This window comes from Heterocephalus glaber, unplaced genomic scaffold, assembly GCF_053883595.1.
Source record: "Heterocephalus glaber isolate CG9 unplaced genomic scaffold, H.glaber_assembly_v1.0 deba00001614, whole genome shotgun sequence".
In the NCBI taxonomy this organism is placed as follows: domain Eukaryota; kingdom Metazoa; phylum Chordata; class Mammalia; order Rodentia; family Bathyergidae; genus Heterocephalus; species Heterocephalus glaber.
Window position 1 is genome coordinate 529652 of NW_028258385.1, and position 26333 is coordinate 555984.

Consider the following 26333-nt stretch of genomic DNA (forward strand, 5'->3'; position numbering starts at 1 on the left):
CACCACTCCAGGAGGGGCAGGGCTCATTGCAGTAGTTGGAGGGTCATCATGATGGTTCAGGCCATGGAAATACTTGCACGCATGCAGCCTGGAGCTTGTGAGTGATGAACAGCCTCAGTCTGCCAAGATGGGGGCCCAGCTTCCCTGGGGTTAGAATGGTGTCCTGTGGCTGAGTGTCATTACCTCTCAGAGGATTTAGAATTAAGTACAGGGTGGTGTTGGCTAAGATGTGCTTGTGACAGTAAATGTTGGTAGTGGGTAAGAGGATCTGGCCTAGTAATGATTGTGAGTGTTTATTGAGGTCCAGATGTGGTCTCCACTCCTCACAGTAACTAACTCTATAACAAACCCATGGGATGGTGCTGCCATCTTCGCCATTCTGTCTGTAACGAGGGCTTCAGGGCACACAGGTCAGCCTGTGGCCATGCCTGGTGGGGTCCCTGGCAGCCAGGTGCTAGAATCTGTATTAGGGTTTCTACCCGATTGGTCTTGTGATGACTACCTAAAACCTGTCATTGAGTAATTAATTATATATTTCTGATTTTACCTGGAAAAACTGGAAATTCTCACGAAGTTCCTTGGCAATATTGGAATGTGTAAGAGAGTCATTACATTTTCCTACTCAGGGTTCACTCTGTTTTTGAATTTATATATTTATGTCTGTCACTGAATGTGGACAAATTTTGGCCCCTAGTTCTTCAAATAGTTTTTCTTCTTCATCTTTTCCTTCCTTTGTGGGATGTCACATACAATGGGGACTCTTCACAGTGACTCCTTCATGACTCTTCTGTCCCCTGTGATGTTTGCCAAGGCCCCAGGGAGTTGGGGCTTCAGTGCAAGCATTCTGGAGCTTGAGTTTCCTGCATCTTTCTCCTGTCTGCCCATCATGAGCCCGCTGTCCCTGTGTCCCTGATAGTGACCACAGCTGTTTGAGACCTCCCCTGTTGCTACCAGCAGCCAAGCCTTCTTGGGTTGGTTTTCTTGTTTGTTTGCTCTTGAATGTGGTTGGCATCACCTTGCTTCCTGGCACCCTGGGGTTCCACACAGACCCCTTCCTGTCCTATCACCTTAAGGTGAGTGCAAACAGTGTGCTTAGGCCGGGAGCTTACTTTGCTCAGCCAGATCCACACTCCGAGTTTCCAGGGTGGGCAGCAGCTGGCACCCCTGGGCAGGTCTGTAGCTCGGCCAGGCTACCTGACATCTGTCACCAGTGGGGAGCTGGTAAGTCCCCAGGGATTCAGCAGAGCTTGCCAGCCTCTGTATCCGGGGCCTCCCACCACCTTCTGCTGCTGCCTTGGTGCCCACATCCTATGCCCACCCAGCACGGTGCTTAGGAGCCCTGTCCTCAGCCACAGGGGCACTTTGAGAAGATAGGATGCCGCTCTTGTGCTCCCGCCCACTGTGGTGGCCTCTCACAGGTGCCAGGGATTGTGGTTGTCACCACAAGAGGGCTAGGCCCGTGGGAATGTTGAGCTCCGACCTTCCATGTTGTTGCTCATGAGATTTTTGGTTTCCCTCTTAGATTTCCTAGCATTACATCGGTGCTAGGGCAACTTGGTTGTCAAGCAGTTGAAATTCCTAAAAAGGAAAGGAAGATCGAACATACTCAACTTATAAGTGCAATTTAAGTTCATTTAGGGGAATTAACCAAGTTGTAACAGCGGCTGATTATTTAAAGGCTTTATTAATCTACAGTTGCATTCATTAAACAGTCAAAACTCAATTGGTTATTCACTTTTATTAGGCTTATAAACTGGAAAATATTTATAAATTGAATTTAAAAACTTAAGAAACTGGGCTTCTAGAGTTTTCTTTGAATATTAGTTTAATAATCTGAATCATAAAGAGCCCTTTATTCCCCTGCAGAAGACCCTGAGAGGCAGCAATGGGAGCTTGGGCTTGGGCTGCAGTCTGGAGGCATGGATGAGCTGTGCCGCAAGCAGGGAGAGGCATCAAGGTGTTCCCTGAGGAGGGGAGGGGACTTGCATGGAAACTGGGTCTCTGGCGGGATGAAGAACAGATCTGTAAGCTGGGCATGGTGGCACATGCCTGTAATCCCAGCACTCAGGAGGCTGAGGCAGGAGGATCACTGAGTTGGAGGCCAGCCTGGGCTACATAGTGAGTTCAAGGCCAGACTGAACTACATAGTGAGACCCTGTCTCCAAAAAAAAGAACAGACCTGTGAGCCAGACGCAGTGGCGTTCACCTGTCATCTTGCACTGGGGAGGTTGAGGCAGAAGGATCACCATGAGTTCAAGAACAACCTGGGCTACACAGTGAGACCCTATTTCAAAAAAACAAAAAGCGGGCCAGGGATTTAGCTCAGTGGTTCCGCACCTGCCTTGCAAGCACAAGGTTCCAAGTTTGATTCCCCGGTACCAAAAAAAAAAAACCCCAAAAAACAAAAAGCACAAAAAAAAAACCAAAGGGGAAAAAAGAAGAATAGACCTGTGGGATGAAGAGGCCAGAAAGAGCACAGTCCCCTGGAAGCGCACAGGTTCACTGGCTGAACAGTGGACGGCTCATGTGACCTTCCTGCTCCCAGAAGGGACAGGCAGCCCACCGCAAGGACACTTTCACAGCCCCACATCTGACAGGAGCTTGCATCCAGGGTAAAGAAGGAGCTATTAAAACTCAGTCCTAGAGGGCCAGGGATTTAGCTCAGTGGTGCTGCCGTCTGCCTCAAAAGCACAAGGTCCTGAGTTCGACCCCTGGTACAAAAACAGTCCTGAAAGACAGACAACCCACTTGATAAACAGGCCATAAACACAGGAAATAATACCCAATACTATCAGCCTGGGGACAAGCCACAACGAAGTATCACTTCCCACCACAAAGATGGCAAGAGCAATGTCCCCAGGGAGCTACCAGTGCACAGACCAGTGCAATCAGTGACCGAGTGTTCGGCTCCTCAGAAGTTTAAATGGGAAGTCACCACAAGGCCAGCAGCTGGTAAGGGAAGGGAATAAAATGCTGATTGTGCTACACACAGTGAGCTATACTTAAAAAGTTGCATCTCATGTGGTTCCACTGTATGAGATGCCTGGAACAGGCAATCTGCAGACACAGGAAGCACCTGGAGGCCACTAGCATGCTGTGAGAAGGAATTGGGACTGGTTACCATCATGGCTGAGATTTCTCTTTGGGGCATTTCCCATCTTCTGCGCCATAGTGATGGGTGCGCAGCTATGTGACTATATTGAAAGCCATTAATTGTCCATTCTACCTGGGTGCATCATATATTATATGGCTAATATCCCCCAAAAGTTACTATAAGCCAGTTCTGGTGGTACAGACCTTAAGTCTCAGCTCCCCAGGAGGCTGAGGCAAGAGGATCACTTGTGTCTAGGGCTTTGAGACCAGCCTCAGTAACATAGTGAGACCCTGTCTCAAAAAAAAAAAAAAATGAAACTTAAAAGTTGTGAAGAAGCTGAGCATGGTGTCATACACCTATAATCCCAGAACTTAGGAGGCTGAGGCAGGAGATTGCTACAAGCTTGAGGCCTGCCTGGGCTACATAGTGAGTTCAACGCCAGCCTGAGACCCTGTCTCAAAAAAAAAAAGTTCTGAAGAGAAGTAAAATGGCCGTGGTTTCAGAATAAGGGACAGTCTTTTGTACTAAACTCAGTTTGTGGAATACTAAGAAAAAGGAGAAAATCTAGGGATGTGCAAGGAGCCATCAAGTCACAGCCAGGGCCACATGGAGGAGAAAGACTGTCCTTGGCCTCCAGGTGACTGAGGAACTGAGCACTCTCCTGGCATGGAGGGCATGGAGGTGGCCAAGGGTGAGTGTGGCGTGTGTCAGTGACAGGTGACCCAAGAGGCACTGGCTGCCACACTCTGGCTCCCATCTCTGCATGGAGGAGCCCTCTGTGGCTGGTTGTACTGTCAGGGATTCAGAGCTGTCCCCCTCCCGTTCTCTCTCCCCAGGTCGGGAAGGATCGACCTCTGAACTTTGACCCCTGCTGCATCAGCTACTTCTCCAAGGGGGAGTACATCTTGCTGGGGGGGTCAGACCGGCAGGTGTCCCTCTTCACCAAGGATGGCGTGCGGCTTGGGACAGTCGGTGAGCAGAGCTCTTGGGTGTGGACCTGCAGAGAGAAGCCCGATTCTAACTACGTGGTAAGAGAGCGGCCATACTGGACGTCAGGCCGGCTGTGTTACAGACAGCAGGAGGCAGCTGATGGCTCTTTCCCTTGCAGGTGACTGGCTGCCAGGATGGCACCATCGCCTTCTACCAGCTGGTGTTCAGCACAGTCCACGGGCTTTACAAGGACCGGTATGCCTACAGGGATAGCATGACCGACGTCATCGTGCAGCACCTCATCACTGAGCAGAAAGGTGAGGGATGGTAATTGGGCATGTGAGTGTCAGGAACTGCTGAGCCATCAGGTCTTGCTCTCCTGGGTGGGGCCGGAAGATGAGTCCTTTGATGATATAATGAAATCAGTGAGGAATGTGCCAACACCAAATTTTTTTTTTTTTTTTTTTGGTACCGGAGATCGAACTCGGGTCCTTGAGCTTGCAGGGCAGGCAGTGGAACCACTGAGCTAAATCCCCAGCCCATTGCCAACACCAAATTTTACAAATAATTCCAAGGGGCATCTGGACTCCCCGAGAGAGGGAGGCTGACTGATAAGTCAGGGTGGCTGTCTGCATGGGTTTCTGTGGACCTCGACACTCCTGGGCATGGTCTTTGAAGAGACTGCAGGGCCAGAGGTGAGCCAGGCTGGTTGGAGGATCCAGATTCCAGGCTAAGTCCCGAGAGTCTCCCTGTCACCAGGCAGCCATGCTGGGTGGCAAGTGAGAGCCCCTCACTTCAGCTGTGGGGTGTGGAGCATAGGGACCAGCCTGGGGTCTAGTCTCACAGACTCAGCCAGCTGCCTTTGGCCCACCCTGGGAGCTCCCACTCTGGAAGATTCCAGCTGTGACATTGTGGCCTCTGGTACCACTCAGCAGTGTCCCTATGGGACATGTCTCCTGTCTGGTCTGCAGGGAGGCAGAGTTCCCTGTTGTCATGGAGATGGGTAGGCCATGGCAAGGATGGCCTCAGGTATCTGTGTGGTCCCTCCAACACTAGGGTGCTCGCTGCGTTGCAGAGATTTGAAGTTCAGGTTCAGCAAGTGGTGGCCGCGCTGTTTTCTTTTCCATCCTCAGTTGTGAGCTTTGGACCACAAAGACTGTGTTGTATACAGAGATCATGTCGTATACGGAGACTGTCATGTGTAGAGACCAGGTCATGGACAGAGATCCTGTCATATACAGAGATCATGTTGAATGCAGAGTTTGTGTAATATACAGAGACCCCACTGTGTCCAGAATGTGTGTTGTGTACAGAGTGTGTGTCCTGTGTGGCTTTGGGCACCCTGCTCAGCCAAGCTGCTTGCACATATTAGACACTTAATAAAGATATTTAATAAGTGTCTCACTTTAATTGCCACAGCATTAAGCAAATGATGGCTTTTCATTTCTCCCCCTTCCACCTCACTTAACAACCTTTTACTAGAGCCTGATTCTTTTCCTCTGACAGTTCGGATTAAATGCAAAGAGCTTGTCAAGAAAATTGCCATCTACAAGAATCGATTAGCAATCCAGCTGCCAGAGAAGATCCTCATCTATGAGCTGTATTCCGACGACTCATCAGATATGCGGTACCGGCTTAAGGAGAAGATCCTCAAGAAGTTCGAGTGCAACCTGCTGGTGGTGTGTGCCAGCCACATCATCCTCTGTCAGGTGGGTGCAGCCTCGGATTCCAGCTTAACCTGTCACCCAAGAGCATGGCCCTTTCCACTAGACCCAGTGACTGTTCGGTGGCTTTCATTTTACTGACATGCCAATGAGGCAGGCTCCACCAGAAAGAGGTGGGCTGTAAGACAGAGAATGCTTTTTATATTGTTAGCATTTTGTCCTCTTGGGATTAGGTATATTTTAGTGGCTTAAAGCACAACTTGGTGCCCCCACAAAATGAAGGTAAATTTTTTGATAAGCATATACACATAGAACATCATATCAGCTTAGTAAGCAAGGGAGTTTTATCTCCCGAGAGTTGTTTTCCCCACACACACAACAAGCAGTGTTCTCACTGTAAATTCCTAGGAAGTTTCTAGGTCAATGTCAAGAGAGGTTTGAAAAGACTGAGAGGAGGCAGGTGGAGGTGGCCTGGAGTCATGGAGGCCTGTTAGAAGTGTCAAAATGGAACTGCCGCAGCCGTGTAAAATGCACTAAGCCTGGAGCCTGAGGAGTCAGGGGTGTCACAGGTGACGGATGGGATGTGGCCCACAGAGAGGATGCAGTCACAGGGACTCAGAGCGGGCAGGTACTTTGGACTCCATCAGGGAGGCCTGAGCACTTACCCTGAGGCTTGCTTTCCAGGAGAAGCGGCTACAGTGCCTGTCCTTCAGTGGTGGGAAGGAGCGAGAGTGGCAGATGGAGTCCCTCATCCGGTACATAAAGGTGATCGGCGGCCCACCTGGGAGGGAAGGACTCCTGGTGGGCCTGAAGAATGGCCAGGTGAGTGCTTCCCTTGTCCCCTCAGGTGATGGGGTGACTGGGGAGGGGTAGGGGACCTTGGTCACTGGGGGGCAGCCAGGCATGCGCTTCCTTGGGGACAGTCAGGCCAGAGGCATGACAGGCCTTTTGGACCCATGGCGTGCCCTCAGCAGAGCAGAGCTGGTGCTGCTCTGGCTGCATGGCAGTGGGTTAGTGGACTTCAGGTCACCCTGAAGGTGGGAGGTTGGCTGGTGAAGCAGCTCAGGGTAGCTGGTAGAGATGGCCACGGAGGTCAGGGTCCTGTCAGAGCAGGGAGTGGGTTACTGCAGGCCCAGGCTTCGCCTGGTGGTGCCAGTCCTCAGGAAGGCACAGACATTATTGGAACAGGGGCCCTGTGGACAAACAGTTGTGGGGAATCTAAGCCACATGGAGTTAAGCAGATTTCTGTGTGCATGTGTGCATGGATATATGTTCTTTGCTCAAGATAAGAAAAGTTGTATGTGGGCTACAGAGAAACTTGAAAGTGAAAATAGAGCCGCATTAGCTGAGAACCAAGCTGTGTGGCAGATGGCTCATGGCCGAGACTGTCAGGTCTTTGCTGGGGACAGACGGAAGCTGCAGAGCCTGAGATCAGTGGGGAGCCATCAGGCAGCAGTGGCAAACCAGGCAGAGGGAACATATTTGGCCAGCACCATGTCTCATGGAGGCTGAGAGCGTGGGCTTTGGGTCAGGGTCACCCAGCGCTCACTATCTATGTGACTCAGGCAGGCACCTTGCCTCACTGAGGCTCAGGTCTCACAGGTAGAGTGAGGCTTTGTTCCTCAGGGGGCTGTAGATAAATGTTGCCGTCCACCCCAGCACCCTCAGGATGCCACCACACCGAGGTCTTGATAGTGTTTATCATCCCCTTTCCTGTGTTGTTTGTGACTCAGGTCTTTGTCAGGGGCTCCTATGACTGTGTGGTGTGAGCAGCATCATTAATAGGTCTCCAGCCCAGGCACTGACAAATCCCACCCCACTGTCACCTTGGCAACCCAATGGCCATACTCTGGTCCATGAAGACGGCACCCACCCCTCCCCTTCTGTGTCCTCTACCCAAGCACAGGCCCTGGTGGCATTGTTGGTGGGAATCATTCCTATGGAACACATGGGTGTTCCCTGGTGGAGCGCCAGCAGCCGTTGTCATGGCAACTTTCCCTCTTCCTCTGACATTTTTCCAGATCCTGAAGATCTTCGTGGACAACCTCTTTGCCATTGTCCTGCTGAAGCACCCTACAGCTGTGCGCTGCTTGGATATGAGTGCTTCCCGGAAGAAGCTGGCCGTGGTGGATGAGAACGACACATGCCTGGTGTATGACATCCACACCAAGGAGCTGCTGTTCCAGGTGAGCTCGCCAAGACCTCTGGCTTGCCAGGCAGGACCCCATAAGGAGCAGGGATGAGTGAGCCACCTGGGCGTGGACTGCTCCCCCATGGACCCAGGGCCTGGGCAGCCTGTCACCAGGAAGGGGCGTATGATGCCATCTGCATGTTCACGTGAGCAGATGGGTGGTGGGTGGTGAGAGGACATGATGCCCACTCTGCCCGCTCCCCTCCTGCAAGTGACCCAGGCGCAGTGAGAACACAGGACCAGGCTCAGACCCGAGGATACTGCAGGAGCCCAGGGAGGGTCTGAGGGGCAGCACTGTTCCTGCTGTATGGCCCCAGGGCTAGAAGAAGGGCATCACTGGGGCAGGAGGCCTGGAAGTGTGTGCCCAGCGCATGGCTGGCTCTACAGCGTATGGGCTGTTCTGCCTATGCTGGCTCCCCCAGAGCCAAACGCTCCTTCTTGCAGCCTCCCTAGCCTCATGGGCCGGTTCGCCTCTTCTTGGTCCTCCTTGTCCTCAGCAGCAGGAGCAGCAGGGCAGGAGTATTTGGAGTGCAGAGCTGCTTCAGGCACTGGGACCTGCAGCCAGAGGAGACTTGCACTGACCAGCAGATTGGAGCAGTTTAAGGGACAGAGCTCACCCTCTGTCTCCCCTACCTTGGCTCTGATTATGCTGGTCCCTTTGCTGTGTGCCTTGAGCACTGGTGCATCTCCCTGGCTTCAATTTCTCCCTCTCTGAATTGGAGTCAGTGCATCCCCACATGGAACTGCTGAGACCTCACCGTGTTCAGCCCAGTACCCTACTTAGGGTACAAAGTAGGGCCCTAAATGTGACCTCCTTTCTCCTGCTTCCGTGTTACCCTGGCTATGACCTAAGCCCAGGCTTAGGGTGTGAGTGGGCAGGGCATGTCCCCTGGTCCCTGCTGCAGCCCCCTCCCCGTGGAGGTTGACACAAAGGTTGCTGGTCTCTCCTGCATGTGCCTCTTTTCTCTTCCATGGCCCTTACCTGTACAAATGAAAGCAACTGTATTTTTTCAGTTATGAGATAATTCCTGCCTGCTGTAGAGGATCCTGGGCAGAAAAGGACAAGCCCCTGCTGCTGCCCCTGGGACTGCAGGGCCTAGGAGAGCCCCAGTTGGGCCAGGGTACGGTGAGAATGCAGACATGACATATTACTCTCTAATTTTATAAAGAACTCACTGTTCCTTTTCTCATTATAAAAAAACAATGGTCAGGACAAAGGGAAATTCAGGCAAACAAAAACAACGAAAATAAAAAGCACCCACTGTTTGACCCTTCCAGAAACAGCCCGTTAGACATTTGGAACACATCCCTTTCCCACAGGGACCTGCGTTATTTCTTCAGTGGAAGTGGATCCTCCTTTGCTAATTTCACTTGCCATGGAGTGATTGCTCTATGGGGGGATGGTGCTCCACTTTTTGGAAGTCCCTGCACCCCACCTGCAGTGCCTAGAGCAGCTGGCCTCCACCCTCACCTCTTCTCCTCTTCTCCCTCCCTGCCTCCCACCTCAGCAGTTGATTCTGTGACCCAGGGTCTGAGAGGGACTTGGCTGACATGGTGAAGGCGCTGAAGCCAGGCATGGCTCAGGCCCCTGAACTTCCTGCCCCACAGGAGCCCAATGCCAACAGCGTGGCCTGGAACATGCAGTGCGAGGACATGCTCTGCTTCTCAGGTGCCAGCTACCTCAGCATCAAGGCCAGCACCTTCCCCGTGCACCAGCAGAAGCTGCAGGGCTACGTGGTTGGCTACAATGGCTCCAAGATCTTCTGCCTCCATGACTTCGCCATGTCTGCTGTGGAGGTGCCACAGGTACGGGGCACCTGGTGCCCAGTGCAGCAGGGAGATGACAGATGCCAGGATGGGGCTGGTGGAGGCACTGTGGGCCTGGAGCCTGGAGCTTGGAGCCCTGGCTGCAGCCTGAGCAGCCTGTGTGTCTCTGGGAAAACAGTTGAGTCTCTGAGTTTCCTACTCCTCAGCACTTTCCTGGTCAGGACAAGGAGGGCCTTGTGCTATGCCTGCAGAGCCAGCAAGCAGGCGCCTAGCCAGAGCCAGTGGTGTGGGGTGTGTATGGGAGAGAGGGGTGGGACAGGTGGGGGCTGAAGGACATGGACCTCCTGCACAAGTGGGCACACAGGGATGGGCCTGGATCCTGCTTCCCCTGACCCAGGAGGCCCAGTTTTAGCATGGGTCCCTGGGCTCATCACAGACCAGGTGTTCAGGTCTAGTTCTGAGTTCAGATATGAGGAAACCCAAGGAGAAAAGGAAGGTGAGAGAGAGGGGAGGGCTGGTGGGAGGAGGGGCCGGCATAGCCCCAGGGCAACTTCCTGCGTCCTTGTCCTCATCTGCTCCTGGGCAGCTATCCCAAACCCCAAACCCAGGCTCCACATCCGCCAATAACCCACTCTGCCTCAGTTGTGCCAATTGGGCTCTGCTTATTAAAAGGCTTTCTCCCAAGATTGCCGCCATCCTGACCTCACAAACAAATACAGTTTGCTTGAGCCGGCCATGAGGAGACAGAGAGGCCTGGGCTCCTCTGCCAGGACCTTTGAGCCAGAGCCACGGAGCTTCTCCTGGCTGCAGGGCGCCCTGCTGACGCAAGGGCCGGGCCAGCCTGAGGGAGGGAGAGAGTGGGAGAGGCGCTCTGTAGACAAAGGCTGTTTATCTGTCACCCAGCCCCCCATGGCCCTGAGGCTGGGCCTCCACTTGGGAGAGAGCCTGACCCGCTCTGGGGAGTCTGGTTTCCTTTCCACATCTGCCTCATCTTGTGCAAGAGCTGGTTTGTCCGTGCTGCCAAGTAGGGCAGCGGCCCTGCTTGGGGGTGTAGCAGCAGAGGAGGAAGAAAAAAACCCCTGCAAGGGCCCCTGTCATGTGCTCTTGTGCTGCTGTCTTGTCCTCTTGCCTGTCCTACAGTCACATGTGGCACAAAGTCTGTATCCTGGGCACCTCATTTCACTATTCGAGGCCTCATTTCCTTCTCTATAAAATGGGGTTAATTTAGCTGTAGTTGTTATTTTGTGGTGGCATCACACCATGTTGCCCAGGCTCGTCTTGAAGCTGTGGACTCAGGCGATCCTCCTGCCTCAGCCTCCAGAGTAACTAGGGCTATAGGGCCAGGCCACCATGCCAGGCTTGAAACAGGGTTAAATTATACCCATCCTCAGGTTTTGTCTGGGCCAATTCGTATTATCTCCTTATTACAGTCATAAAATAGTAAGAACAGGACGAAGGGTACTCAAAGAGGAGTTCAGGAAGGAAAGGTCCTCGTGGGGGAAGCTTCCAGGGAGGTGAAACTGAGCCCAGCAAGACCAGGAAAGCAGCAGAGAAGGGGGCATTCTTTTGAGGGCGAGGGCCAGAGTTGAAAAGGTGAGGAGTGAAATTTATGCTTGCCCTTTGCCCACACTTAATGCCTTCCAAAGCTTTGCCTTCCCTTCTGCTTTGCCTGCTGCTGGGCTTGGCAGGCATCTGGCCAGGTGACCCACTGGGTGTGGCTGAGCCAGGTCTCCCTACAAGATGGAGGGTGGAGTGGCCCTTGGGAGCTGCCCTGTCTCTCTGGCTTTTCGGGAAGGTTTTCTTCAATGCAAGCTAAAAAAGGGGGACCTGGAAATGTCAAAGATCAAGGTCCCAACAGAAGGAAGCAGTGCTTCCAGCTCTACTTCTGGGAACCAGTAGTACAGAGATAATGTTCTCTTGTTCTCATCTGCCCAGGACCCATTGGCCTAAGATGAGGAGGATGGGGCCTTGGCCATGAGATGCCTGGCCAGGCGTGGGACCCAGAATGGGTTGGGGTCCCCCCTGGGTCTGAGTCTCTTAGGCCATCATCAGGGGTCAGCACACCTAGCTACACGAAGACCTTGTCCTCTGGGGTCACTCCCAGGCACAGAAAGGGCAGCCCTCTCTGCGTGGAGAGCTGGTGTCGAGGCCCATAGAACCTTCACCTCGCTCATCACTTATTCCTGAGCCACAGAGAGTGAAGGCCTGACAGACTGAGGGCCTGCAAGGGAGGTGACAGAATGGGGGCCTGCTCAGGAGGCAGGCCTGTGAGCACAGCTGACCCAGGGCCCCCACAGAGGCTGAGGAAGCTCAGGCTCCTTCCTGTGGGGTCAGAGCCCAAGGGTTGGGAGTTTCTAGCAATGACGACCTTCCACAGAGCTCACGAGCCCAGTGGGGTTACCTGCAGGTGGGGAGGGTGCCGTGTGCTAAGGTGGGCTGTGAGGTGGGCTGCGTGGGCCCTGCAGGCCTCTATCCTGAAGTTCCCCCTCACAGGCAGGCAGGCAGGCATGGATTCTGGCTCTGCACTGCTCCAAACAATTGTCCTCCCTTCCCCTTGGGGCTCCATCCTGCAGTCCACCCCGATGTACCAGTACCTGGACAGGAAGATGTTCCGAGAAGCCTATCAAATAGCCTGCTTGGGGGTGACGGACGCAGACTGGCGAGAGCTGGCCATGGAGGCACTGGAAGGATTAGAGTTTGAGACAGCAAAGAAGGTAAGCACCCACTCAGCAGGAGCCGGACTCAGACCTTCTGGTGGTGTAGAGGGGCAGGAGCAGGTTGGGAGCCCTGATGTTAGGTCACAGGTCCTCACAGTGGGCCCGGCGTGAACAACCCCACAGAGTTGTCAGATCTAAGCAGTGCGTGCAAGCCCAGGCCCCAGAGAAGCAGCTGGTGTGTTCTATTGCCACTCCTTAGCTATTATTTATGTAAACATGTAGCTGAGAGCCTGGCCCATAACAGGCATTCAATAATGGTCTGAGCACCAGGCCTCTGTTCCCCTGAGCACTGACCAGGCTCAGGGAAGGCTGGTCATGCTCATTCTCTGAGATGCTGTGGTCTCTCCCACATACTTGTGGCTCAATGCATGGGCCTGATTCATGGTGTCATTTCCGGGTTTAAGCAGCTGAAGCTAGAGAAATGGCTGGAACACTCAGCCCTGTCTGAACCACATAGGTTTCTGAGTTGGTTTCTACCCAGGACTGAGGCAGGGAGGAAGAGCTTCCACCCCTCTTCATATTAAAGCAGGGTCTGGAGCTCAATATGGGGCCTTTGCCCACTGGTCCCAAGGCCCTGGGTTCCATCCCTGTCACCAAACAAACAAAACAAACAAACCAAGGAGAGCATTATTCTCTAATGCTTATTGGCACTGCGGTATGGGGAGGGAGTAGAGGCAGGTCTAGGAATTTAGGGTGTGGGGATGTCTCCCTGAGGACAGCTTTCTCCTCTTGCCCTACCCAGAGATGCCAGCAGGGATGAGAACAACAAATGATTCCTAGTGTGTTTTGTTTGTTTTAGCTCAGAATGAAGTTAAAAATCTAGATTGTCACCTCCCTGGGAACCAAAGGCCACCTCGTGTTAGTACCACTGCACTGCCCAGCCAGAGCTGTGGCTGCATAGGTGCTCAGCAAAAACTGGAATGGATAGCCGGGGATTTAGCTCAGTGGCACCATGCCTGCCTCGAAAGTGTGAGGTCCTGAGTTTGATCCCCTGGTACCAAAAAACCAAAAAACCAAAAAACCAAAACAAAAACAAATTGGAATGGATAAAGGGAACTGGACTCCAACTCTACTTCTTCCTGTCCCATATCTAGAAAACATTCCCTGAGAATGGAAATGATTGCAGTAAGCACACAACGTTTAGTTACTTTAACAGACAAATACAAATTGCATAGATAGATGGATTTAGTGTGGATCACATGATGTTTAGGAAAGCTGCAAAATTTTGACCTCAATAGGGATGTCTCATACACATCCAGGTCCCCACCCTGTCCTCCGTGTCCCGCCCCAGGCACAGCCGCACATACCCACTAGGTGGCGGAGGAGAGCCACTCAGGAGCTGTTCAGTACCAGCTACAGCTGGCACCCGTAACCCAGGTCATCCTTGGGGTTCATGACTCTGACCACTCTGAGCAGCACCCTGACTCTGCAGAATTTCAGGGCTGCTTCTTCCAGGGGTTCTCACGCCCAAGAATCTTGACAGCAGAACCCAAAAGCCCCAGGCGAGGCATGGCCAACGGGAGGCTGGGAGTAAGTGCAGTCCAGCTCGAGAACCCAGGCACTGTGAGGCCCTGGGTCCCTCCTTTCCCTCACCCCCAAGCCGGGCCTGGATGATGGGCCTCAGGGAAACCAGGGTGAGAAGGCAGCCTGGTGACCTTTAGTGCTCCCTCCTGCCGTCTGCTCCTTCTGGCCTGCCTTGCCCTTGTGAATTCCTCTTCAGATAACCCACCTGCCAGGCATGGTCCAGTGTGCCCGTGGTCCTAGCCACTGGAAAAGCTGAGGCAGGAGCATCCCCTGATCCCAGGAATTCAAGACCAGCCTGGATGGCAGAGTGAGACCCTGTTTCAAACAAAACACAACAAACAAACAAAAATCTCCACTTCCAGCTGTTTGGTCTTGCCAGTCTGTGGTGCTTTCCTTAGTCTGCGACCCATCACCGTGATGCTTGGACAGGGTGCCGTCTGCTTCTTATAGACAGATCTTTGCTCAGGGAGGCATTGTGTCTGTTTCCAATGTGGCCCCCACACTAGGGACAGGGCAGAGACCAAGCCATATTCATGTCTGGGTCCTCAGCCTCTGACAGGACTCCAGGCCCTGTGGGACAAAACTTAAGGTCCTACTGCAGTTGTCTGAGGCCGCAGAGGCTGGATGACCTGCTCATTTCCCCATCTTTCTGGCTTTTTAGGAATGAGGGGACACACACTGAGCAAAGGGCCTGAGTGGCAGTGTCACCCTGCACCTTAGATCCTTAGATTATGGCCAAAGAGCTGCTGCCTCCCAGGTGTGTGTCCACCCCACACAAGGGTGACAGCATGGGACAGCACAGCTCAGGAGAAGTGTTGACAGCAGAGCCCCACAACACAGCCCCTTGGCGGCTTATGTGCCTGTGAACCCCTTGCAACACCTGCAAGAAGCAGCAGCAGCTTTGCTGACACCAGTGCTCCAGGGGCTCAGAAGCAGCAAGTAGCCCATGAGTTAAAGGCTCCAGCTTCACCGTGCGCCCAGAGTGCAGGCCGTGCAGGCAGGGTTGGCAAAAGAGTTTGTCTTCCAGAGACGGAATGATTCTCAGGAACCAGCTTCGTCCTCCCAGCTTTCCTCCCCTCTTCCTCTGTGCCGCCCCAGGGATACTCATGCCTCTGTCTCTGGGTAAGCAGAGCTGTCTCCTGCCCACACCTGTGCCACTCCGCTTCTGCACAGATACTGCTGCCTGAGTCAGCACCCGTCCCCCTGTGTGTAGAGTCCCAGAGAGGCCCCAGCCCAGCCTGTACTGTCACAGCTTTGTTTTCCTAATACCAAAATGATGGATTCGGCCGGCGCCACTTTGCTCTTCTTTGTGCAGACTAATCCAGGATAACGTGGCCTGGCAGGGTAGCAGGCAGCCCTCTGAATGCCAAAGCAGATCAATGCCTGCCTCTCCCTTCTTTCCCAGACCCCTTTCTGTAGCTTGACTTCCATCCCCCCCATCCACTCAGGCCGAGAGGCAGCTGACCTCTCTGTTTTTCTTTCCCACAGGCCTTCGCCAGAGTCCAGGACCTGCGTTACCTGGAGCTCATCAGCAGTATTGAGGTAAAGACCAAGCTTCTCCTTCTCCAGAGGCCAGGCCCCTGTGGTCCTGGCAGGTGGCCCTGGAGGATGAAAACAGCTTGGTGTGTGGCCTTGTGGGCTGTACCCTTGCAGGTGATAGTGCCCCAGATGGGGATGTGGGAGGGGGCAGGTGGTTTTTGACACTCCTGGTTTGGTCATCTATGGCACAGAATAGCTGTGAGGATGGAGGAATCCCAGGCATCTTGGCTGCGTCCCTGTAGCCACGCCCTCTCAGGCTCCCTGTTTCACAGCACATGGTCTGCACCCCACGACCAGAAGTGGAGTCCTGGCCTATGCTCCTGGCCTCATCAGCCATTCTACCAGTCCTGGGCAGGCTGAAATGCTGGTGCCAAGCACACCATTTGTTGGGTGATGGGAGGCACTATTCTTAATTTTTGTGTATCTCAGTGCTGTCTGACTCTCTGTAAAAAGGCATACATATTTTTTCCCCTGAACAGATTTATTGTGAGGCTAAGGGAATGTGAGATACATTTGAATTCCCAGATGGAAACAAGGAGGAAATCAGCACATGTCTTGTCCCCTTCGTTCAGTTTAGGGTAACAAACACCTGTCGTGGCCCAGGCCATGTGCCGAGCTCAGTGGACAGAAAGCCAGGGTGTGGATGAGCCCAGCATGGGGGACCAGGAAGGGACAGAGCAGCTGTGAGTGCAGAGTCTGTCCCGTCCCCCTGAGTCAAGTCCCCATAGGTCGAGGCAGGTACCATTGTTCTCCCATCCAGTGGCTATGTCCAGTGTCCCAAGGATACATAGCCAGAGGCTTGGGTGGCATGGAAGCTTGTTCTTCCTGGTTCCCAGCCTCCTGCTGTCTTTACCCTTGGCCACCTCCTGCCCTGAGCACCACAGGGGCATGGTGTCTTCTGTGGCTCTCCTGTGTGGCTAAGGATGCCACCTCCCTGTGCTGCCTAGTGCCACTGCTTCAGGGGTCCTCACCAAAGCCATGGAACACAGAGTGTTTCTCTGCACAAAGAAACCAGCTGTAGTCACAGAAATGTCTGTCCCTGCTTGTGTGTGGCGAGCTGGAGGTCAGGAGCACTGTCAGCCTGTGCCTCTGGGACCCTCCTGATGGAGCTAGGCCTTAGCTGCATGCTGCTAGTGCTTGGTCTGACTCCAGAGAGCTGAGTGGTCTCTAGGATCCTCTGGGATTGCTGTGGAGTCACTGTCCTGATGGCCAGAGGGGACACATCCACATAGGCCACACACTGACCCTAGTCCTCAGTAGTACAGCCCCTCTGTGTCCTGAAGGGGATGTGGCCGAAAGCCCAGGCCTAGAAAGCCTCCATTCATCACTTCATTCCCAGCCGTGAGTTGGGTGACTTGGCTGATTTGCCTGAACTACGTGAAGGATTATTTTATTGTTATTTTTGTCATAGGGGAAGCATGTTGCCTCCAGCTGTTGAAACCCTCACCAGTCTGTCTTGTAGTTTGAGCTGTGTCTCCTCTCCTCCAGCCTGGCACGCTTGCTAGCAAAAAAGCAGAGGCACTGTGGGGACGAGGGATGGGTGCTATCGCATGTTTACAAATACTCAAGCAGCAGCTAATGGAGGAGGCGGGTCTCTCTACGCAGTGCTGCTCACCACTTGTGCTTGGGGGTCATCAGGGACAGTCATACACTTCTAAGGTCTGGGTCACGGGTCACAGAGTGTTGGGTTAAATAGAACTGAGCCTGCTGCCAGCTCAGTCTGACCTTGACCTGGTTCTCTTAAATCGGAGCCTCCTTCATGACGCCCTTGGGGGGTGACACGGGAGTTCCCAAGAGCAATGAGGAGACTGCATGTGTACCTAGCATGTACCTCACGGGTGTGTAGCACACAGCATCCCTTACCATCTCTTCAGAACCAGGCCCATGAGGAGACTTGTTATCTTATCTGTGCCCCCACCTTGGGTAGAAACCTCAAACTTTCTCCTTGCCTGTTATCACCCTGGGCCACCGCTCTGCTTGCCAGGCCTGTGGACCCAGGAGGTCTCGGGGGGTTGGGGCCATCAGCAAGTCACAGCACACTGTCCAAACACTCCTGCCACTGCCTGGAAGAATGCACAGGAAAGTGGTCTGAGGAATTTCCCTTAAGCAAACAAAGGTTTCCATCTCTTTTCATCTTCATGGGTCTGGAAAAATCTCTGCTTTTGTTGTCAGGCATTCTCACCATAGCCATAGGTGGGAGAAGCAACAGCCCAGGAGCCACAGCAGTTCCGGTGGGAAGCCCAGGGCCCCGCCAGAAATAGCAGCTCTAGCCCCTGCGCAGGCTGCTTCCTGCCAGGCTGCGGGGCCATTTCCTGTGCTTCTAATTTTTCCAGGAGAGGAAGAAGCGGGGAGAGACCAATAGTGACCTGTTCTTGGCAGATGTGTTTGCCTACCAGGGGAAGTTCCACGAGGCTGCCAAGCTGTACAAGAGGAGTGGGCATGAGGACTTTGCGCTCGCCATGTACACAGACCTATGCATGTTCGAGTACGCCAAGGTAATGGCGCGGCCCCAGCCAGGCAGCCAGCACATCCAGGCTGTGCCGAGAGAAGTAGTGCAGACCCCAACAGCCCTGGCCTTGGGGGGATGGGGTCCTTCAGTGACAGGCCCTGGCTACCGCCACAGGTTGAGCCTGACCCAAGGCTGACCTTGAAGGTTGACTTCAGAGGGACAAAATGTGACAGACATTGGTCAGCAGTCAGCACAGTGCCTTTGGCAAGTGTCCAGGGCTCCTAGCTTTGGGGACATCTTCAACAAGTTCTCCCCAGCTTTGTCAGGGGCATCAGGGGCCATTGTCCTTGGACTCAAGCTGGGCTTCCAGCACTTGGTCTTAGTGCACCTGGATTCTGAGGAACTGTGACAATTCTCACCCTCCATTGATAGCGCAGGGGCCACAGGACTCCAGAAGATGGGGTGATGGGGTCCCCACCAGGGGTTGTCTCTGGTGGGTCTGGCATCCTAGGTAGGGGGCACCTTTGTTAACCTGCCTTTGCCTGGTAGCCCAAAGCAAGTCCTTAGCCACAGCCAACTCGTGGCCACGAATGACCACTACCTCAGTCATAAGTCTGAGGCAGAAAAGATTCCCAGTTTCTTCTGCTGTCTGTCCCCAAAGGTAGCTCTCTTCCTTTTTCTCTCCTAGCTGGCTTGTGTTGGGCTGCAGGCCACATCCCCCACCCTGTATGGGTGCATCCCTCACATGCCACAGAGCCCTCTCTGACTGTCTCTCATTAATGTCCCTTCCCTCTGCCATGTCCCCATCACACACCTGCAAGACTCCATGGAACATTCACGCTGATAACACCACACTCAGTGCATCGCACCTGGGGACAAACCCTAAGGAGCAGGATGGAGTCCCTAAAGGTAGAGACCAGGCATCAGGACAGGGGGCCTGGCTGTGCATCAGGACTGGAGCCTTCGGGGACCCAGGGATCCTGGCCAAGTAAGCAGTGACGAGGTCAGAAACACCTTGTGTGGTGTCCGGAGCGCAGTATGGGTGTGAATCTCCAAAGAGGCATGTGAGGCTCCATGCACTGTGCCCTGCTGCCCCTGGAGATGAGGGCTGTAGCTTGGGTCAGGCCTCAGAAGGCATGGCGAGTATAGAAAGCTGTGGGAAGAGAAGGGAGGGGCAAGGGGACATCACCATGGCATGGGTGCCCATGGGTCCACAGCCCTGGACCCATATACTGCATTCACATGCTCCATCTGGTGTGACTCTTTAAGGTAAATACACTAGGCATGTTTGGGGTTTTAAGTTTTTTGGTTTTTTGGTACCAGGGATTGAACTTGGGACCTTGAGCTTGTGAGGCAGGCAGTGGAACCACTGAGCTAAATCTCCAGCCCTGGGGTTTTAGTTTTTGATCACAATTCCAAGTAGGTTGATTCCATTTCAAGCTGCTCCCTCCCACCCATGGCCTGAATGGGAGAAACTGTGTACATGCCCATTATGCCGGCCAGGGAGATACAGTGCTTATTAACGTGCCATGTTTTTGTTTACTTGAAAATTGGTTCCCAAGATTCAATCTGGTTTTTGGAAAATTTTAAATTACATTCCCACGTACAAATAAATTGTATGCTTTCTGGATAAGTGACATGTTTATATGATGATAAAGGGAGTTACAGTGCTCTAAACCCCCATGTAGTTCGTCCTTATCACAATCACCAGCCTGAGAGCCCTGGTCCATCTCATTTATCACTCAGCACGGCCTCGTTCTGTCCACTTCAGGACAGTCTGCCTTGGCCCCAGATAGTATGTCAGTTAGCTTTGTGGAACCAGGCCTTTGGAAACACAGTTCGCAAGTCTTGAGGAGACAGTTAAGACTCAGTGTCTATTAAGTCACAGTCCTGAGTTGGACTGCTGGTGGCAAGCAGACACATCCCAGGCACAGTCCTCTGGGAAGACCATCCACGTGTGCGATCCAGCCCCCGACCTTCTGCCTGCTGAGTACTCACCTGCCAAGGGACATTTCTGCTCTCTGGTAAGGCTGTCCCCTCTGCCCCTGCCTCTAACTGCAGTTCAGCCACAGGTAGGCAGTCACCAGCCTTGTGTAGTACCAGGGTAGTACCAGGACCAGAGTGTGTCTATGATGGCTTGCTGGTCCCCCTGTACTGGCCAGAAGGAACCACAGCCAGCAAGGGGCCTGGTCTGGTACCAGGTCCCCAGCATCTGGAGAAACTGCCCTTCCTCCCCTCCCTAAAACACTGGGTTCTCAGGCTGCCCTAATCTGTGATTTTAGGGGCTACATAATTACCCAGGAAGCAAATGGAAAAAGAAATGAGCTAATTGTTGGAGGGAGGTTTTTGCATACATTGACTATACTTCCCTGACAAATGCGTGCTAATCACGGGAAAGGAGTGCTTTTTTATATTTTCGAGACTGGTGTACGGCACTCTCAGTGGGGTATATTGCTCTTCAGACAAACTATGTCTGCTCCTGATGCAAGGCTGAGCTGCACACTATTGAGCTCCTTTGAAAGTCTCCCCTTTACCACTGTTTGGACCCAGGCTGCGTCAGCGGAGACATCCGCCTCCTAAACAGACATGGCTTTCTGAAGCTGCTTCTCCCACACTTGAGGGCTGATGACCTAGAGGAGCTGGGCGGGGGCCTGCAGCCCAGCCCTGACCCCAGAACCACAGGCCTGTATCTTGTACCCCTCTCTCCAGGGCTCTGCCCACTGCCTCATTGCCCACGTTCCTGGTGTCCCACCCTGGGCCAATTGCCCACCCTACAGGCCTGACCTTGGTACAGGACACTCATTAGCCAGGCAGGTGATGCCTGCCAGTTATCCCTGGCCAACCTCTGCCACCATGGGGACAGCAAAGAGGAGACTCCCAGGTTCAGGCCACAGAGCACTTGAGAAGTGAGACACAAGTAGCACTGCCAGGGTGGAGCAGCCAAGGGAGGGCACCAAGGCTGAGACTAGAGCCCTGTGCCTTATGGCACTTTAAGTTTAGAGCACAGGGTGCTCAACTGCAGTCTGCGGCATGTGGCCTCATCCATGTTCCGTGAATAAAGGTTGACGACTGGCTGTTTGAGGAAGTCACACCCACAAAAGAGGGGTGACCACCTGGTCACAGTGCTGCTCTGCAGAGGAGGGAAGGAAGTGCTGAGGGCCATGGCATCCCCATGAACACCTGCAGGCAGCCCTGGCTCGCTGTCCCTGGGGACACCAGGGACTGCCCCAGCTCTGTCCCATGATGGGCTCCACTTGCTTCCTGGCCACTGAGCCTGACAATGCTGACACAGGAAGTCCTGACTGCAGCGGTTCTGTTTGCTGTGCTTCCGCAGGATTTCCTCAGATCTGGAGACCCCAAAGAAACCAAGATGCTGATCACCAAGCAGGCAGACTGGGCCCGAAACATCAACGAGCCCAAAGCTGCGGTGGAGATGTACCTCTCTGCTGGAGAGTACACCAAGGCCATCAAGATCAGTGGCAACCTTGGCTGGGTGGACATGTAGGTCTCGGCCCTGCCCGGGAGCACTGGGTCATGTCATATCACATCACGTCAACACCATGGTTTGGCTGACAAGGGAGAACAGTATTTGCCTAAATATCCAAGCCAAATGTACATATGATGGGTTCTCTGGGAGAAGAGGCTGAATAGGTAGTCACTGCCCTTGAGGAGCCCTGGGGTCCTGAGTAATAGGGGCTAGGGACCAAGGAGGAAACACTGGACCTCAGAGCTGCCTTCCTCTGTGTGTGCCTCTCTCAGCTCTGTAGTGACCTGGTAGCATTTGATGCCCCTCCACCAGGGTTGGTATTTCCACACCCATCTTGCAGCTGGGGAAATTGAAGCTCAAGGGACATGAGATTGAAAAGGGCCACACAGCTGGGAGGCGCAGGTGGCTACAGACTCCAGCCCCAGTGCTTTAGCTCCAGGAGTGCACACTGTGGGAACCAAAGGGCAGGTGTCCTTATGGCTCTCAGAAGAAGACCCACAGGTTGTCTTTGCAGGGGCCCTGGCTGGAGGTGCAGGGGTGGGCGCCACACTGGGCCTCAATGTCACACCCAGGCTTCTGGATTCAGTTCCTTAGCAGGCAGTGAGGACTGAGGTCAGGCCATGCTAGGGACAAGAGGAAAGGCCTTGGCAGATGCAGGCAGGTGGAGGCCATCTCAGAATTCCAGGTGTCCTCCCTGTCTGGACCACAGGCTGCATGCTGCACACACACACACTACTCAGTAGACACGAGAGCAGGAGAGCAGAGGCTGCTGAGGCAGGCTCAGTCCTGCCCCGGAGGCAGGGGGGTTGCTCTGGAAGCAATGCTGGGGTCTGCAGGGCAGCAGTGGCCACAGCAGAACCAGGTGGTAGTGTGGCCCCTTACAACCTGCCACTCATCCTCCTCTTGTCCAGGAATCAGGTGTCTTGGAGTCAGAGGCACAGTCTCAGCCCCCACAGGGGTAGCGCAGGGAGAGCCAGGCAGGTCTCGTGCTGCTGTCCCCTCTGGCTTTCTCTGTCACTTTCATTCTCAAGTGCTGTGTGTCAGGTGAGTCGGGGACACTTTACCATTTCAGGAAGGAGACCTCAGCCTGCCTGCTGCTTCGAAGAGGCCTCTCTTCCCTGGACATCAGTTTGAGGAATGGGGGCTCTGCGGTTCTCAGGGGTGCCTGTGCCACCTTTCCTAAAATGTAGCCTTTCCCTGCTGAGCCGGGTTATTTTTAGACGCCATTATTATTCCACACACAGACTGACAGGCCTCCCGCGCCTGCCTGTCTCCTGGAGGATCTGTTGCTGCCGTCCTCCTCCTCCTCATGTGGAGAGCCCAGGGCCCTTGCCCTACGAGTACTGTTTTCACTCCAAACCCTGCTGGCCACAGCCAGTACACACATTCCCTACAACCCTGTCCCCAAGAACATAGAAGGGCTGGTCCCCCAGGAAGATGTAGCGGGTGGCTGGTGCCTGAGGCCGTTCTGGGCCTGCATTCACCCCTTCCTCCAGGGCCCATGTGGAGGGACTCTCATGCCAACCTCTGCTCCTGGCTGCAGAGCCCTGAGCAGGTGCCTCACCTTCCACGCACCAACCAAGTCTTCCCATCCGTGGAATGGGAGCAGTTGCACCCACTTCTTAGGGTTGCAAAGGCTCACCGAGACCTGGGAAAGCCCATGGTGCCATCTTGGTACCTGGCCATGCCATGTAGATTGGGGACCCCTGTGACAGGCACAGGAGGTGCAGGTGGATGCAGGGAGGATGGGAGTTGTGCCTCCTTCCCTCAGACCTGCACGGCTCCTCTATCTGGCCCAGGCTGATCGACATCACCCGGAAGCTGGACAAGGCCGAGCGGGAGCCACTGTTGCTGTGTGCACACTACTTCAAGGAGCTGGACAGCCCCAGCTATGCTGCCGAGACCTACCTGAAGCTTGGTGACCTCAAGGCCCTGGTGCGGCTGCATGTGGACACCCAGCACTGGGACGAGGTGAGGGGCTATGGGAGGCCTTGGGGCTGGCATGGAGCAAGGCTGCCCACACATAGAGGTCACATTGGCCTAGCAACCAGAATTCTACCTGAATCCATGGTGGAGGGCCTTCCTGTGATGGCTATCCCTTGTTCATTCAGACATCCACAAGATCTTCACCTAGCTGCCAGCTGTGGGCCAGCTGGCGACAGGCACAGGGCTGAGGATGTTAGCCTGAGCCACCTTCAACCAGCACCACAGGCTCAGAGCACTCTTGATATGGAGACACCTGTGTGGCATTTAAAGCCTGCCAGGCGGCATTCCGGCAGAAAACGCCATCGTATTCTCCTGACACAGGCTGTCTGTGTGGTTCCAGGGCTGCTCCGCCCGCCCTCTCGCCGAAGCCTTGACTCCCAGCTGGCAAGCAGGGGCACTGGTGGCAGAGGTGGCCTGGTGTGGCTGCCTGTACCCATGGGGGGTTGCACCATTCACCCGCCCTGGGCAGTCTGTTTACAGCTCTAGCAGCTGAGCTGGGTATGAGCAGCTTGCCTCTTGTCTGCCCTCTGAGTGGCTCCACTGGGTACGGTGATGAGGTCACTGATGAGAGGAAGTAGTGGCTTCTAGACAGACATAGCAGCAGCTCTGTCAGGCAGCAGGACCCAGTGTTCTTAGGGCATCTGGGCCTGGCTGTAGGTTGCAGACCCCCTGTGCCTGGTCACCCAGCTCCTGCCTTGACAGGTGGCCCTTGGGGTGGACGCAGCTCCAGGTCCCACACAGCACCACTTTACGTCCATCTAACAGTTAACAAGTAGCGATGATGGCAATGTCAGCCCCATTTCCTTAGGTGTCCCTGCAATTAAAAGAAATCTGTTTGCAGCGCAACAGGAGCCCACACAGACCCTCAAAATAAAATGTTTCCAATTCTGTGCCGCCTCTATGGTCCAGAGACAGACTGTGTTGTTATTGAATCCAGTTGCTTGCATATTGCTGTTAATTGCCTTTTGTTTTCAAAGAGCGGTTTGTTTTTGTGTTGCTGGGGGTGGGGGGAGGCTGTCCCCTGAGCTGTCAAGCTGGCAGTGTTGACATCCCTGCCTCACGGATTCAGCCAAGTGCTGTGTTTCCTGGGCTGTGAGAGCTTTGTCACTGAGAGTGAGTGCTTGTGCTCCCCCAGGCCTTCACTTTGGGCGAGAAGCACCCTGAGTTTAAGGATGACATCTATGTGCCCTACGCCCAGTGGCTGGCAGAGAACGACCGCTTTGAGGAAGCCCAGAAAGGTAGGGTGGCTGCGCCCATCTGTGGGTCCCTGAGGGGACCTCAGGACACTGGAAAAAGTCTTGGAGCTCTGGGGCCATCCCCTCCCTCACCCAAAACAGGCCACAGGCAGCTCCGGTCTCCACTCATGGCCCTGAAGTTACCGAGCAAAGCACCACATCTTCCCCTTCTCCTATCAGCCCTGAGACTCAGGCGCCGTGCGACCATTCCCATCTTGAGATGAGAAAACTGAGTGTCAAGGGGGTAGAAGAATTTGCCTGATGTCCCACAGCTGGGAGGAGGCAGAGAGGTCACAGATTCAGGGGACAGAGAAGTCAGAGAGTGCCTGGCACAGTCCCCACCAAGAATAGGACTCAGGCCACGCCCCAGCTGGGTGGCATAGCAGCATCTGAAATAGGAACCAGGGCAGGTGCAGAGCTGTGACTGGTCACATGCATCGTCACCTAAAACCTGACTTCCCTCCCTGTGGCAGGCGCCGGCTGGCTGGGCATTATTAACCTGTATAACCTTGAGCCTTGTCAGCCACCCTGTGGGGACGCAGGATAAATGTGCCTTGTGTAGTCGCAGAGCTGGCGAGTGGCGGGGCCCGGGCATCCAACCTGTCTCCCTCCCCTGGGGGGCGCCAGGTCTTCTGGGCTGCCTGCTGTTTGGGAAGGCATGCCCCACACGCCCCACCCCTTGTCTCATCTATACTCCCATGTAGTGCCATTGCCCAATTGGACATGGTATGAACCACTATTCCCTACTGGAGCCCCTCCATCAGAAACTCTGAAGGATGGCCTGTTCTGAAGCACTTCAGAGTTCACAGCGCGCCCAGCTGCTGAAGTATCTGCATGTTTGGGCAAAGCCCATCAACCTCTCCGTCTGTCTACTCCGCCCTTCCAAGAATCCATCGCCATAGTAACTTGGTGCGCAGACAGGAGCCTGGAGAGGGGAGCGGGATGAGGGCCAGGCTTCTTCCTCTGCACGGAGGAGGACACAGTTACCTGCATGTCCATGTGTGGGCAGGTGTCACAGCTGGTGGCCCCAAGCAGCCAGAGGGGTTAGCATGAAGCAGATGCTCAGGAAACATCTGAGAGATGAAAGTAGCAATGATTGAGACATTTACTTGCTCTTTTTTGCAAATGTATGGTCTTAAGAGCACAGCCAACTCTTTCCATGTTGACGCCTGACAGCACTGTGGGAAGGGCACCGAGGACCTGGGCTGGCTTCTTGACCTTGGGCAGATAATACCTGCCTGGCCACACCCAGCTCATCACATTACCATGAGGCCAGTTTCCCCTCTTTGTATCTGTTGTGAGGATCTGGTGAGGTGTTAGCTATGGAGTACTAGTCAGGGCCAGGTCTCATTAGCGTCTCCCAGGGGTCACAATACTTTGTCCCTACTGGGGCTTGGTGGCACATGCCTGTCCTTCCAGCACTCAGGAGGCTGAGGCAGGAAGATCGAAGTGAGTCCAAGGCCACCCTAAAACTATATAGCTAGACCCTGTCTCAGAAAACCAAAACAAAACTCGAAGCCTTGCTCCAGGATGGAGCAGGGTGATTTCTCCCCGGGGTCAGCAGTGACTTAGGCTTCTGCTCAGCCATGCCTTTCTAAGCAGGCAGCCATTTCCCAGCCAAAAGCCATGCGCTTTGCTCAGGATCTGCTTTGCCCAGCTGTGTGTCACTTGGCGGTTTGTATCTCAGCCATGTGCTGCACTTGCCCCGAAGGTGTCCTGCCTCCCTGTGCGGCTCCCCGGGTGATCTGTG

At 54.1% G+C, this 26333-nt stretch overlaps 1 protein-coding gene across 12 annotated transcripts in view; it reads left to right on the forward strand.

Moving 5' to 3' along the window:
- The window catches only part of Ift122 (intraflagellar transport 122), a 57479-nt gene that overhangs the window by 25274 nt on the left and 5872 nt on the right, over positions 1-26333 (forward strand). For all 12 annotated transcript variants that reach the window (XM_087196803.1, XM_087196804.1, XM_004870458.3 and 9 more), the window contains 12 exons: positions 3931-4122; positions 4203-4341; positions 5531-5733; positions 6373-6510; positions 7710-7874; positions 9488-9685; positions 12220-12360; positions 15376-15429; positions 17760-17921; positions 21210-21376; positions 23162-23333; positions 24484-24586. In XM_087196803.1, the coding sequence (XP_087052929.1) occupies positions 3931-4122; positions 4203-4341; positions 5531-5733; positions 6373-6510; positions 7710-7874; positions 9488-9685; positions 12220-12360; positions 15376-15429; positions 17760-17921; positions 21210-21376; positions 23162-23333; positions 24484-24586 (1834 nt within the window). The remainder of the gene's footprint in view (positions 1-3930; positions 4123-4202; positions 4342-5530; positions 5734-6372; positions 6511-7709; positions 7875-9487; positions 9686-12219; positions 12361-15375; positions 15430-17759; positions 17922-21209; positions 21377-23161; positions 23334-24483; positions 24587-26333) is intronic.